The sequence below is a fragment of the Doryrhamphus excisus genome, chromosome 11 (assembly GCF_030265055.1).
Source record: "Doryrhamphus excisus isolate RoL2022-K1 chromosome 11, RoL_Dexc_1.0, whole genome shotgun sequence".
NCBI classification, from domain to species: domain Eukaryota; kingdom Metazoa; phylum Chordata; class Actinopteri; order Syngnathiformes; family Syngnathidae; genus Doryrhamphus; species Doryrhamphus excisus.
Genome location: NC_080476.1, coordinates 14,692,814 through 14,707,463, shown reverse-complemented (window position 1 = coordinate 14,707,463; position 14,650 = coordinate 14,692,814). Strand labels below are relative to the sequence as shown.

Sequence of the window (14,650 nt, the reverse complement as noted above, 5' to 3'; positions counted from 1 at the left end):
AGGTAATTGGTGGATATTGTTAGCAGCATTTGAGTGTGCTCAGAAATCCCAGAAAACACACCCGAAACGTGTAGTAAACTATAACTTTTAAATTACGTGATGTCTTTGAACGCCGCCCACTCACTGCTCATAACAACAGTTCTACTGTCGTTAACGAGACAAAAACACATTTCCAGACATGTTTAGCTTGATTTAAATTTGCTGTTATCACATCGTGTCATGTTGTCTTTCTTTTAATAGAAACCTAACTAAATTGCCACCAAGCTTGATGAACTTCTTGTTCAACTTGATTTCTGCAACACAACTAGCCATTTTGAAATGAAGAAATGGGTGTGTAACACTAAACAATACAACAGTTAATTCCTTGAATGTTACTCAATAGGCTTGTCAGTTCGAAACAGAATAACTACAAGAACTGCTCGGAGTGAAAATGTCTTATTTCTTTACAAACTCTTGAAACGTACACTCGACTTCACTTCGCTTCATAAAAAGACCGCTAGGTGGCGGTAATGTAACACCAGTCCACCGACACCACATCACTCCGCAAGAGGAAGTTTGTGATGACGTCACATGTAATAACGTCGGGGCGGCCAGTGTTTGCCTGGGGTAGAAAGTCGACGGCGTTGATTTTGTTGTTATTTTTGCTCGACTTTCGCTCGGCGCTTCAGACGCGGCGTTAAATGGGGACTGAGGGGTTACCATGAAACTCCGGTTGCAGAATGACAGGTGAGTTTGACGGCCGAGCTCAGCTGCCGAAAGTGGCCTGACAGAAAGCATCTGCTAGCTGCTAATGCTAACGATGTTACACTGTAGTCAGATGGCGTCGGGCTGATTTCCTGAAAAAAGTTATATATAAATAGTAACATATATATAATTTATAAATAGTTATATATAAAAAACCTATATTTCACTGAACATTATGCGTTTAAATAATTTACGTTTTAGAGTGTAACAAGTGTTCTAGTGCCGATGATACAAATGAGCTGGATAGAGTTTAAACAGTACTATCATTAAAATAAAGAGATGTGAATGAAGAGTGAGTAGAAGTTTGTTTTTGTGTCAAAAGGAGTGATTCCAGAGGAGCTGTAAAAGCGAGGGAGTCTCCAACTGTCATGCATCCTAACTCAAGACAGGAGGGCACTCATGCCAGAAATGGTTTATCCCTTACTCTGCAAGCAGAGCTTCCCACCAGGACCGTGCCCGCTGCCCAAGCTAAGAGCAACGAGGTGCGGGTGCCCATGACCGGCGGCCCGGGGGAGTCGGGCGGAGGTGCGTCCACCCGGCGATCCAGAGTCAACTCCCACAGCCACACCCATTCCCATGGACACGGACATCATTGTGGGCAGCGTCAATCCCATTCAGAGCCCGAGCTCGACCCGTCTGACTCTGATCCGGACTCTGGGGAACCCAGTGCCTCGTTGTCTGAGCTGCGGTGTCTGGTCCGTTGGCTCCAAAAGAGTCTTCCTTTTCTTGTGATATTAAGCGCTAAACTGGTCATCCAGCACGCACTCGGTGAGTTAAACCAGATGTGGTTTGCATTCAAACGCCTTGACTAACGTCTCCTCCTCGTTCACCAGGACTGGCAGTTGGCGTCGGCCTCGTCACCACGTTCCTCTACGTGAATAAAAACATCCAAATACAAGTATTTCTTCAGGTAAGCGCCGACGTAGAGATGCTGGCATCACTGATGGCATGCTGAAGTTTTGCGTCTTTGCATCCTCAGGATCGCCACGCAAAGCTGCAGTGTGTGTGGTTGCTGGTCCTCCTGATCTCCTCCACCCTCCTGCTTTACTACACCTTTCTCACGGAGACACTTTACAACTGGTAACGTTTGCAATATCCCAGAAAATACAGCTGGTCCTCGGTTTGCAACGTTTTGCGTTTGACGAATGCGCTCCCGTAAATTACTAAAAGGTTACTTTTGCTGGGTAAATATTTCTTACTGTTATTTGTTGTTACACCAAAACTCGACTTGCAGCTCAGGATGGACTCTATTAATAGTCTGTGGCGTTTAACCTGCTTTGTTCCGCTCCCCCAGCCTTGTGTTCCTCAGTCCAACTATAGAGCCGCTGGGATTCTGGGAGGTCCTGTGGGCCGTCGGCATCACCAACTTTATAATAAAGTTCTTCTTTATGGGGATCAAGTGCCTTATCGTGCTTGTGCCTGCTGCCCTAGCCACCTACAGAACACAGGTGAGTGGAGTTTATTTTGCACCTGAACCTGGTGTAAACACGACAGTCCTAATGTGTCTTTGTCTGCAGGGGCGTTGGCTGCTGATGACCGAGGAGCTGGGTCAGGTCTACCAAGCTGTGGCTCCTGTTCCTCTTTGGTTCCGCTACCTGGTCACGTACCAGGAGGTCGATGGCGCCGCGGCGCTCACATTGGGGGTTTTACTGGCTTTGCTCTACCTCATACTGAAGGTGCGGTGGTTTGACGGTGCATCTTCCTGTTTGTCTGTTGGCAACATGTTTTTTCCTCTCTTGCAGCTTTTAGGATTGTATGGACAGTGGACGTCTTTGCTGAAAACTGTGAGGATGTTTCTAATGAATGAGGTCAGTAAAACAGTCAGGGTGTAACATGTAACAGGCCTGCCACCTAGTGGCTGGTGTAGAACAGGAGCTGCTGTCAGCCACATCTCATGCTCTCATGCTAACGCTCGGCCACTGGCGCTCTCCGCACGCTAACGCTCGGCCGCTGGCGCTCTCCGCACGCTAACGCTCGGCCGCTGGCGCTCTCCGCACGCTAACGCTCGGCCGCTGGCGCTCTCCGCACGCTAACGCTCGGTCGCTGGCGCTCTCCGCACGCTAACGCTCGGTCGCTGGCGCTCTCCGCACGCTAACGCTCGGTCGCTGGCGCTCTCCGCACGCTAACGCTCGGTCGCTGGCGCTCTCCGCACGCTAACGCTCGGTCACTGGCGCTCTCCGCACGCTAACGCTCGGTCACTGGCGCTCTCCGCACGCTAACGCTCGGTCACTGGCGCTCTCCGCACGCTAACACTCAGCATGTGGAGAGTGCCAGTGACCAACACTCGGTCACTGGCACTCTCCACATGCTAACACTCGGTCACTGGCACTCTCCACATGCTAACCATGCTAACACTCAGCAACTCTACAGTGGCTATCCGACGTTTAGAGTAATAGGGCATCTTCATCCACGATAGTGGTACTTTATGAATTACGTTTTGAAAACCTGAATGTAATGTTTGAATTGTGACTAAAAAAAATTGCAATTTCAATTCTAAGCAAGAAAATTCTGATTCACAATTTTTGCGGAATCGTGTCGATACCATTTGTCATTCCCGGCTAGCATGAGTCCTAAGTTTTGTCTTCTGTGCCTCAGCATACAGGGACGGCAGCCACGAGGAGCCAGTGCATGGAGGCTGGAGACGTGTGTCCCATCTGTCAGGGAGAATACAGGGAGCCTCAAGTGCTCCTCTGCCAGGTAAAAACCCAGCAGATGATTTTTTTAAAATGGAAACTTGCTGACTGCTACGCTGTCTTGCAGCACATATTCTGTGATGAATGCATCGCTCTGTGGTTTAACCGGGAGAAGAGCTGCCCTCTTTGCCGGACTGTGATCACGGAGAAGGTGTACAAGTGGAGAGATGGAGCTACTTCTCCACACCTGCAGATTTACTGATCGCACTTCTTTTTGGGAGGCTTTTGAGAAAAACTGCACTTTTTTAAAGACTTTTGCCGATCATTCACAATTCTTATGCAAGACTCTTTTTTGTGTGTTTTTCCAGCTAAGAATGCATGTGAAAAAAAAAAACTCCAAAGATTGTTGTTGGACCATCTTTACAACACAGAAAAGACATAAGAAAAGAAAACGCATAAGGATTGTGGAGGATGGGCAAAGTTCCAAACAATAGTGCGGTTTTCCTTTTCACTTTTGGGTGCTTCCATGAATGTGACCTTGTTGGATTGTTAAATTGTACAGCAGCGTTCCTTTATTTTCTTCCATTAAATTCAACCAATGCTTTTCCTTTTGGTGTTTTTCCAGGTTTGTTTTCTCTTTGTGTCGGTTTCTGCTGTAATCTACCCCCCCCCCCCCACGGGCCCGCATGTGGAAAACCATTTTCATTTAAAATGACTTTTCTGAATGACAGATTTTAAGAGACGTGCTACATTTTGCATACGTCATCTTGAAGGTTTAACATACATTTGGGACTGCTGGTAATTTGCACACTGCAACACCCTGGTAGCAGCCTGTATCAGGCACTGGTGACGCATGAGATGGTGCTTTCAGGGGCGATTTTTCTATTCATCTCGCAAGTTTGATCGAAAACAAGTTTTTGAATATTTCTATGGAAGAGATCCTTGTAAAAAAACCAAAGAATGGGAGAAATCTATTTTATTATGTCATGAAATATTCCCACTTTTTCTGTCCATGTCACTCCATGAACTCCGAATAAAAATGTGCATTGGGTGATGTCTGTGCATTCTTTTTTTTGTTAGCGGAACTCAACATCTCTACAGCATCTTTATTATTGGTAAAGCGATGTCATGAGATGATGCACAAGATAAGATTTTAACATTAATTTTAAGAACGGTGCAATAACAAATATGACTAACTGAGTCACAGAACAATGCAGGTGCGTTTTGAAATATTTTTCACGACTGACCAAATAAACCACTGTTGTAATATATAATCTAGTATGTATAATAATGCAATATTTCCTTTAACGTCATCTCTGTAAAGTTGTGGAATTGGTACCACATGTATTTTCACTGTCTGTCAAATGTTTGCAGCATTTCTTAAAATGCTGGCGCTTCAATAGTTCCAGCTTGTAACTGAACCATGCCAGCTCAACTGGGTTTGGGTTGCATCATGGAGGGGTTTATGCAGCTTTCAGACCGGCATTGCACAACGGGGTACCTACAGTGAAGAAAATAAGTATTTGAACACCCTGCTATTTTGCTATTTCTCCCACTTAGAAATCATGGAGGGGTCTGAAATTTTCATCGTAGGTGCATGTCCACTGTGAGAGAGATAAACTAAAAAGAAAAATCCAGAAATCACAATGCATGATTTTTTTAACAATTTATTTGTGTGATACAGCTGCTAATAAGTATTTGAACACCTGAGAAAATGAATGTTAATATTTGGTACAGTAGCCTTTGTTTGCTATTACAGAGGTCAAACGTTTCCTGTAGTTTTTCACCAGGTTTGCACACACTGCAGGAGGGATCTTGGCCCACTCCTCCACACAGATCTTCTCTAGATCAGTCAGGTTTCTGGGCTGTCGCTGAGAAACACGGAGTTTGAGCTCCCTCCAAAGATTTTCGATTGGGTTCAGGTCTGGAGACTGGCTGGGCCATGCTAGAACCTTGATATGCTTCTTACGGAGCCACTCCTTGGTTTTCCTGGCTGTGTGCTTCGGGTCGTTGTCGTGTTGGAAGACCCAGCCACGACCCATCTTCAATGCTCTGACAGAGGGAAGGAGGTTGTTCCCCAAAATCTCACAATACACGGCCCCAGTCATCCTCTCTTTAATGCAGTGCACTCGTCCTGTCCCATGTGCAGAAAAACACCCCCAAAGCATGATGCTACCACCCCCATGCTTCACAGTAGGGATGGTGTTCTTCGGATTGTACTCTTCATTCTTCTTCCTCCAAACACGCTTACTGGAATTATGACCAAAAAGTTCTATTTTGGTCTCATCTGACCATAAAACTTTCTCCCATGACTCCTCTGTATCATCCAAATGGTCATATGCAAACTTAAGACGGGCCTTGACATGTGCTGGTTTAAGCAGGGGAACCTTTCGTGCCATGCATGATTTCACATCATGACGTCTTAGTGTATTACCTACAGTAACCTTGGAAACGGTGGTCCCAGCTCTTTTCAGGTCATTGACCAAGTCCTGTCGTGTAGTTCTGGGCTGATTCCTCACCTTTCTTAGAATCATTGAGACCCCACGAGGTGATATCTTGCATGGGGCTCCACTCCGGTTGAGATTGACCGTCATGTTTAGCTTCTTCCATTTTCTAATGATAGCTCCAACAGTGGACCTTTTTTCACCAAGCTGCTTGGTAATTGCTCCGTAGCCCTTTCCAGCCTTGTGGAGGTGTACAATTTTGTCTCTGGTGTCTTTGGACAGCTCTTTGGTCTTCGCCATGTTACAAGTTAAAGTCTTACTGATTGTATGGGGTGGACAGGTGTCTTTATGCAGCTAACGACCTCAAACAGGTGCATCTGATTCAGGATGATACATGGAGTGCAGGTGGACTTCTAATGGGCAGACTAACAGGTCTTTCAGGGTCAGAATTCTAGATGATACACAGGTGTTCAAATACTTATTTGCAGCTGTATCACACAAATAAATTGTTAAAAAATCATGCATTGTGATTTCTGGATTTTTCTTTTTAGTTTATCTCTCTCACAGTGGACATGCACCTACGATGAAAATTTCAGACCCCTCCATGATTTCTAAGTGGGAGAAATAGCAAAATAGCAGGGTGTTCAAATACTTATTTTCTTCACTGTAGGTACAACCCGAGGTGAAGCTCCACTCCCCTGTGCATTGACTTCACATTAGTCTTCGCTTTTATTTAATTACCCCTATTTGCTAAACATAACGACCAGGGATCTCTTCTATGTACTGTATAGGCCCCAACGATCACGGACTAGTAACCCTCGACTCCATTATTGTACAATCAGTGCTAATGACACTAATGACACATCGTCGTTTCCCATCAATATGAGGGCATTCATGTAGCTGATAAAATATAAACTTACCAAGTAGTTGAAGTAGTTAGTTGTTGCTCACCTGTAGTCTGTGCCGGAAGAAGAATTGACGATTTCCCATTGAAAAAGGACGATGCTTCGGTTGGTTATGTCGTTTTTAAACGTTCCGCGGCTTCCTCGCCATATAAGTTTAGCTAACATGTTCGGCTAGCTAATGACAACTCTTTCCCGCCCGGTGATCTGATTCGACAGAAACAGGCTGACTTTTCCTGTAATTCAACCAATCAAATGTAACGATAGGGCGGAAGCTTGTCTGAATGGTAATCTCGATAGCTTTTATGAGTCACTCATTTAAGTGAATCGAGTACTCTTCGGCGCGAGTCGGGTGTCACAGTGCGCACGCGTAAAACACATCCATAAGTATATACACATCAAATACGCAGTTAGCATAGCCATTTTCAGCGATGTTTGGATGTGACAGTAATTTCAGATCGACAACTAGATCAAGCAAAATTAAATTAAAAAAAAACATTTACAAAAGAAAGTGTATTTCACAACCTGTCAATCAAAAGACACAAGTACACTACATGCACTCTGTCAGGCACAAGGTACAATTTCATTTTGCTTCACAGTGGGCTGACCCCCCCAAAAAGTTCAAGTGTCAAGCAAGACCAACAAAGAAGTATTTTTTAAAAAAAAAGCCCTAAAAATTATATCACAGTAACAGACACATCATTCACTGATGCTGCATCTGCGTTTGCTGTACGACCTTAGTGTAAATCATCATTTTCCATGACTCTATTCGCCTTAAGACTACACAATAAATACCTAGCTTGCATAGTGTGAGCCGTTCATGAACACAATGGCCCTTAAATAAATATGCTAACATGGAATACATAACTAATTCACAGTTGAGTCTGTTGTAATGCCTCGGAGCAAAATCTATTCAACACTGATCCATCCTATGCAACCTCTATGACTGTTCAGTGGGGGGGATTTCACCAAGAGAGATTCTGGGGGCAATATGCTGGCTCAAATGGCTTCAATCCAGAGGCTTGGACACTAACGGAGCGTTCAGGTCAGGTACATCCTGTTTAAAACATAACAGGTCTCAACCCTCTAAGGCATTACGTTTTTTTTTTACATTCAACAAAAAATAAACTAAACACGGTTGTTTTTGCTATGGTGGTACACTCCTCCGTGGTGTGTTCACTGGGACTCGTCACAAATAAAACTTGTGGGTTTTGTGAGGTTATGGTTTTTCACATACATATAAAAAAAAAAGTCTGAACTTGAGAAAAGAAGAGCACCATTAAAACGCAGCCTGAAGCACCTCAGTGGATTTCCTCAGATGACAGAGCTGGTGATCGACTTGGACAGCAACGGTGGATCCCCCGCTGACCCGAGATTCAGCATTGGTAACCTGTAGATTTCTGATCAAAGCATCATTTTTTTTTCTTTCTTTGTGGCAAACCAAACGTACCTACTTCACTGGCTGTGCAACCAAACATGACACATTGTAACTGTCCCACATGGACGCAAATAAATGCCATTTTATACAGATTTACAACCCGCAAGGTATGCACAATGTTTAGTATGTTGCTATTTTATGCCAAATTACATATACATTCATTCATTCATTTTCTACCGCTTTTTCCTCACGAGGGTCGCGGGAGAGGCGACCAGAGGCGGGGTCCACCAATCACAGGGCATATATAGACAAACAACCATTCACACTCACATTCATACCTATGGACAATTTGGAGTCGCTAATTAACCTAGCATGTTTTTTTTGGAATGTGGGAGGAAACCCGGAAAACCCACGCATGCACGGGGAGAACATGCAAACTCCACACAGAGATGGCCGAGGGTGGAATTGAACCCTGGTCTCTGCACGCTAACCACTCAACCGCCATGCCACCCCCAAATTTCATATATATTTACATTATTTGTGTTTATAAAATAAAATAAAATTTAGTATAAAATAGCATTGTATTTGTATACTAAATTATTTTTTATTTTAATACTTATGGTATTGCTTATCATTTATATTCAAATTTTATACAAAATTATAACCTGCAAGGCATAATTTTATATAAAAAATTGTATCGATTCTAAAAAAAAATTATATATATCTCAAATGCACTGTACTAAAAAATATATAATTTAGTACAAAACAGCATTGTCTTGTCCTAAATTAATTATATATAATAAAACATTAAAAAATGTGACTAAATTATGGCTTGCAGGATTCTGTTCTGTTGGAGAAGTGTGCACACGGTCCTCCCAGCATGCCTTGCGGTACGTAAATCAGTATAAAATAGTATTGTTGGTGCCGTTCCATGTGTTATTTTTGGTTGTGAGGTAGATGTTTGGTTTGAAGCCGACCCCTGGCAAATGGCGGGGAAGTACTACCGTATTTATCTAAGGATCCAGGAAGTGATGAAGGTGTTGAGAAGAAAAAGCCGAGCGTCATAGATTTATCCGGAGGTGTTCCGGCCGCTTGGAGTTCATCGGGTAGACTTGCTTTTTGTACAGTCCGGCACTCATGCCTGACGGCTGCCTGATGGGGAGCGGCGCCGAGGCTTCCGGCGTGGCGCCGCCGCTTGTGTCCATTTGCTCCATTGTCGACACCTCCATGGGTTGCTCGGCAGAGATGCCGGGCGACAGCAGGGATGAGCTGCCGGCCAGCGTGGGGCCCCGGGGCCAACAATCTCCCGCTGCGAACTTTACCGGGCTGTGAAATAAGAAAGTAAGGCTTCATTGTGGAACATCCACACCAGGAAAAAAAAGGTCTCCTGTATTGAGGACTGCTGACGTCATAGAAAGAAAAGCAGAAGCTGCCGTCACCTCACGGGTGTCCTCGGGCTTCCTGTGAACTTGCGAGGTGAGCGGACCTTTGGCTCAAAGGAGAACTTTTCCTTGACGTTCTCCAGCACCGACGGAGCCACATATGTGAAACCCTGCGATGAGCAAAGAAACGCACAGTCAGCTGAATCCGAGCAATGTGGTGGAACACTGAGGTGTGGTGGGGGTGGGGGGGAGTGGGGCTTCCAGGAAAAGGACTTTAGAACCAGATGGGACACATTACGGGATTTTGGGGAAACGGTGTTTGTGTGTGCGCGCAGATGACAGACACATTATCCCGTTACATCACGGGAGTCCAAAGTGCGGCTGAGGGCCATATTCGACCCGCAACTCCTCTCAGCATATTCTAAAAATAGAATATATATATATATATATGAATATTTTTTGTAAAAAAATAAAACATCTTAAAAACATTTAATAAAACAATTAATATACATATATAATGAATCAATTCATTTTAATATGTTCTTGAGATTTTTTTTTTCTTTTTTTACAAAAATAAAAAATCTTAAGAACATTTTAAAATGAATATATATATATATATATATATATATATATATATATATAAATTAATTCATTTTAAAATGTTAAGATTTTTTATTTTTTACAAAAAATAATGTAATGTAAAAAAAATAAAAAATCATTTAATAAAAAAGATTTTTTTAAATAAATAAAAATCTTAAGAACATTTTAAAATGAATATATATATATAATTAATAATTCATTTTAAAATTTTCTTAAGATTTTTTTTTTTTACAAAAAAATATCTGACAAATTTCATATAATAGGGCAAAAGCAGGCTAATAAGCAAGCCAATAAGCAGGCTAATACTAGCCTACTATTACTACTAGTAGTAGTAATAATCAGAATAATATAATAATGATTATATATATATATATATATATATTGTATTCATGCTTTCTTTAGCTTAAAGACTCACACTGGGGAATTGATTGCTGTCGGACGGTAAAAGCGTAACGTGACTTCCTTCTCAACAAATGCACGCATCATTTCACCACGCACCAGGAAGACTTGATTGGCGCTCTCGCTCAGCGTGGAGTCGTCCGGGCTGTCCACTGGAGTCTGGCTGGTGAACTTGGAGTCAAACTGGCTGACGTCATCGGCCGATTGCTGTACCAAATGAGCGGGTCAGTGAAGTTGGGGGTGGGGGGTGTGCGGTGCTGTGTTGCGGATCAACTCACCAGGAAAGGTTTGAAAGGAGGTTCGACTCTGCGAGCCAAGAGCTCCTCCCAGTTGATGTGGCGAAAGAACGGGTGGGCCTGCAGGAAATGACAACAGTATCCCATTTAATAAGTATTTGGCTTCAGCCCCCCCAAATAATTTGATATTTTTTTTATTTTGTATTGATTTTTTATTTTTTTTACAAAAAAATACCTGACAAATTTCATATAATGGGGCAAAAACAGGCTAATAAGTAAGCCAATAAGCAGGCTAATACTAGCCTATTACTACTAGTAGTAGTAATAATTAGAAGAACAATAATGATGATAGTAATAATAGTAGGCTAATTAATAATCTAATAATGATTTTTAGATTTTTTTTTCAAAAAACTTACCTGGACTTCAGCAGCATCACTTGGCACCGCCCCGAGTCGCATGGAGGCGTTTCGCTTCAAAAGCTGAAATAAAAGGTCAAAGGTCATGTTCCAGCAGAGAAAGACAAATGATGAGAGTGGAGTGGGTTGGCTTCACCTTTTTGAGGAGGTCCCTCGCCTCTTGTGTCAGGTAGGGCGGAAGGCTGAGTTTGCATTTCAGAATTTTGTCAATGGTCTTCTTTCGATTTTCACCTGTGAAAGGCGGCTGGCGCGGGGGGGGGGGGGTGAAAGAAAGCGGCTGAGACGGTTTGGCTTGCTGGGCGAGAAGTATACGCGACGGCGTGCACTTACTGCTCCTGTCAGCATGTCGTACATGAGGGCCCCCAGACTCCACCAGTCCACCGCCCGGTTGTGCCCGCTCCTCATTAGGATCTCCGGAGCCCTGAGGGGGAAGAGGGGCGGAGTCAGTGCAGCGATGACCTGAGCCTGAATGAGGAGATGCTGGTGACGTACATGTACTCGATGGTACCGCAGAAGGTGTGCGTGACCGTCCCGTCGTGGATGGACTCTTTGCAGAGGCCGAAGTCTGTCAGCTTCACATGTCCTGGAAGATATTCGAGTAGATAAGAATTACGGGAAGCTTATCATTTTCTTCCATTTTTGATGGTTTATTTCTTCTTAAATCAGCTTTTTGTTATATTTGGACTTTATTGCCATAATACTATTTTGCCCCAAAATAACAACATACATCAGGGCTCGACAATAACGTTGTACCGATGGCCCGGGGCAAGTTAAAACAAAATTCGGGCAAGTAAATCCAATCAGTGACATTCCCGTCGGGCAAGTGCACTTTGGCATGCCATACTGCCAAGAGTTTTTTTAAAAGCGGTTCTTGTTGGGTGTTGGTAAAACACGGACTGCGTAATCCCGGTGGTAATTTGCAAAGCAATCCTTGCAAATCTTGAAATGGACCAATCAGAATCGTTTATTTAGACCGCGGGCCGTAATCCACAGTCCGCGTTTTACCCACACCCGTTGTTCGCGATCAACCAATCAGCGATCGTTTGACTACGAAAACATCCGTCATGGCGGCGCTGCCAACGTCGTCTAATTCTGAAGGAAACAGCAAAAAGTGATGAACCAGTGCCTCCTAAACAAGTAGTTTATTAGCGGCAGCAAATCAAATGATGGCACAGGTGAGTGAATCACATTGCTGTGACAATTTGAAGTGGTCACAATGAAACACCACCCATTAGATCCAATACCAAGTGCTGATTTTGCACAAGCTACAAAATCTAGCGCTTCCATTTCTCTGTGGATTTTTCTCACCTTTGCTTCACAAATTATTGTTTGACCATTGAGCTTTTTTCTGGATTAAAAACACTTTACTAGTACACAAATGTGTCTATTCAATAATGTTTCATTGTGGTGCACAACTTATAAATATCACTGCTTACTACGACTACCATGTGTAAGGTAGTACTCTCATTTCATCTTTATTTGAGATTCTCATGTGATGCCACAAAAAATTACATATCATTATGGCAGTCTTTTCATTTTACATGGGGCAAGTTCGGGCAAGTAGTTCTCACCTTAAGGATTCCCCATGGGCAAGTAATTTCGGTTTTTAATGTAGAGCCCTGTACATAACTTTTTTCTTTAATATTCAACTAGAAGCTAATAAAATTACATTATTACACCTCATAAAATGACTGTATTTTCTGTAAGTCACACTTTTTTAACATAGGTTGGCTGTTCCTGTGACTTATACTCCAGAGTGACTTATAAACTAATATAAAAAAAAGAAAATAAATGTTAAAACTAATGACAAATATAAATATAAATGTTAAATAAATATAAATAATATAATGTAATATATATACCGTATTTTCCGGACTATAAGTGGCACTTTTATTCCTAGGTTGGCTGTTCCTGCGACTTATACTCCAGAGCGACTTATAAATGAAAAAAGTGTTTATGTTCCATAAACACTGGACACCTTTTGTGTTCATGTTTATTTTTTGTGTAGCTGAATAACCATTGTGTTAGCATATCTTACACCTATTCAGCCTGTTCTCTATTCTTTTATTCATGTTAGAACTTGCCTTCCAAGAGGACGTAATGTCTGTTTTGGTCAAGTAGTTTGGAGAATAAATTACTTGCAAAAATTGCAACTTATGTATGTTTTTTTTCTACCTAATTATGCATTTTTGGCCTTGTGTGACTTATACTCCGGAGCGACTTATAGTCTTTCTTGTTAGAATACATCTCCTAGTATTTCTACTTAATTCTTGTAAAATGATAGCTCTTTTTGTCCCGTTTCTGCTGTTGTATTTTTTTTAATTAATTTTCCAACAATATCAACTTCATTATCAGAATATTTTGACTTAATTCTCGGAATGTTACTTTTCCACAACCACATTTTCCAAAATGACTTGAAGTCTTCTGCCATTTAAGAGCAGCTATAGAGTCTTTGTGAATCGGGATCAAACAAGGAATCTGAACCAGGATTGTTCAAATTCAAATAAAAAAAGCTGTAATTTGATTAGAATAAAGCTGAGATGTATTTTTTTCTGGAAATCTATGCAGTATAACTTCATAAGATACAGTCAGCGGCCCTGCCGGGTGAAAAAAGGTGACGAAGTTGTCTGTACCGTTATTGTTGAGCATGATGTTTTCAGGCTTCAGGTCTCTGTAGATGATGCCTTTTTGGTGCAAGTGTCCCAGGGCCATTGAAATCTCCGCCAAGTAAAAACTGTCAACAAGAATAAAAAGGCGTTATCATCAGCGGCAGTGTAACTCATCTCATCATCTGTGGGCTGGAACTATACAAAATCTATGTGCGTCAAAATGAAAGTTATGTTTGAAATGCTTACTCCTTTATTTGTAGAGAAGTGATATTTTGCTGATTACTAAATATAGACTATACCATTTCTATACAGCCATCAATAATGGTACTGATGAGACTGCATTGAATGAGTTATATTTTTAGATTAGAATATGCCAAAGAGAAATGGCTGCAGACTGCATGTTGGACACCCCTGGTATAGTATCATATAAAATCCATTTTTACCATGCCGTGTCCTCCATAAAGATGCCCTCTCTTTCCAGTTGCATAAAGAGTTCTCCACCTGGAGTCGGCCACAGAAACATGTGTTAGCGCTGACGTCACATGACGCTGTTAAAAGGCAAACGCTCATCACAATGCTCACCGCTGAGATACTCCAGAATAAGGTACAACTTCCCTCCCGTCTGAAAGGCGTAGATGAGATCCACTATAAATGGATGCTTCACTTCCTCCAGAATGTTCCTCTCGGCTTTGGTGTGTGCTGTGTCCTTGGCGTTACGTACAATCATGGCCTGGCAAGAAATGGGAAGGGAAGGCACGGAAGATCGAGGCATGAGACGTATTCAGGAAAATTCCTTTTAGTCCCGTTAGAATTGTGTCAAAGTGTCAGCAGCAGTGCTGGAATCAGACACCCGGCACGATAGCGAAGAGTGATGCCTCATTAAGTTAATAAACACAACATTGTCCAA

The 14,650-nt window shown here is 42.4% G+C and overlaps 2 protein-coding genes across 8 annotated transcripts in view; one reads left to right on the top strand and one right to left on the bottom strand.

Annotated features, from left to right (window-relative positions):
- The first annotated feature begins 526 nt into the window (after positions 1–526).
- On the top strand, positions 527–3,984 carry rnft1 (ring finger protein, transmembrane 1). 2 transcript variants are annotated; one of them, XM_058088271.1, is made up of 9 exons: positions 527–726; positions 1,180–1,512; positions 1,578–1,654; positions 1,724–1,824; positions 2,039–2,192; positions 2,262–2,420; positions 2,487–2,552; positions 3,340–3,441; positions 3,505–3,984. In XM_058088271.1, the coding sequence occupies exons 1-9, from the start codon at positions 720–722 to the stop codon at positions 3,637–3,639; spliced, it is 1,134 nt and encodes a 377-aa protein (XP_057944254.1). In that variant the 5' UTR covers positions 527–719; the 3' UTR covers positions 3,640–3,984. The 2 variants fall into 2 exon arrangements, with proteins under 2 accessions (XP_057944254.1, XP_057944253.1); XM_058088270.1 differs by having other exon boundaries at positions 528–726; positions 1,067–1,512.
- A 3,401-nt stretch (positions 3,985–7,385) lies between these two features.
- rps6kb1a (ribosomal protein S6 kinase b, polypeptide 1a) overlaps positions 7,386–14,650 on the bottom strand; it is a 78,456-nt gene continuing 71,191 nt past the window's right edge. For all 6 annotated transcript variants that reach the window (XM_058088264.1, XM_058088260.1, XM_058088266.1 and 3 more), the window contains 11 exons: positions 14,326–14,473; positions 14,187–14,244; positions 13,768–13,868; positions 11,627–11,717; positions 11,465–11,555; positions 11,271–11,378; positions 11,135–11,197; positions 10,761–10,838; positions 10,582–10,689; positions 9,541–9,653; positions 7,386–9,427 (listed from right to left, as the gene is read on the bottom strand). In XM_058088264.1, the coding sequence (XP_057944247.1) occupies positions 9,163–9,427; positions 9,541–9,653; positions 10,582–10,689; positions 10,761–10,838; positions 11,135–11,197; positions 11,271–11,378; positions 11,465–11,555; positions 11,627–11,717; positions 13,768–13,868; positions 14,187–14,244; positions 14,326–14,473 (1,224 nt within the window). In that variant the 3' untranslated portion in view covers positions 7,386–9,162. The remainder of the gene's footprint in view (positions 9,428–9,540; positions 9,654–10,581; positions 10,690–10,760; positions 10,839–11,134; positions 11,198–11,270; positions 11,379–11,464; positions 11,556–11,626; positions 11,718–13,767; positions 13,869–14,186; positions 14,245–14,325; positions 14,474–14,650) is intronic.

Coding starts and splice junctions, on each gene's coding strand:
- rnft1 (XM_058088270.1), top strand. CDS start 701: ATGAAACTCCGGTTGCAGAATGACAG. Junction 1,655..1,723: donor AAATACAAGTATTTCTTCAG/GTAAGCGCCGAC, acceptor TTGCATCCTCAG/GATCGCCACGCAAAGCTGCA. Junction 2,553..3,339: donor GGATGTTTCTAATGAATGAG/GTCAGTAAAACA, acceptor TCTGTGCCTCAG/CATACAGGGACGGCAGCCAC.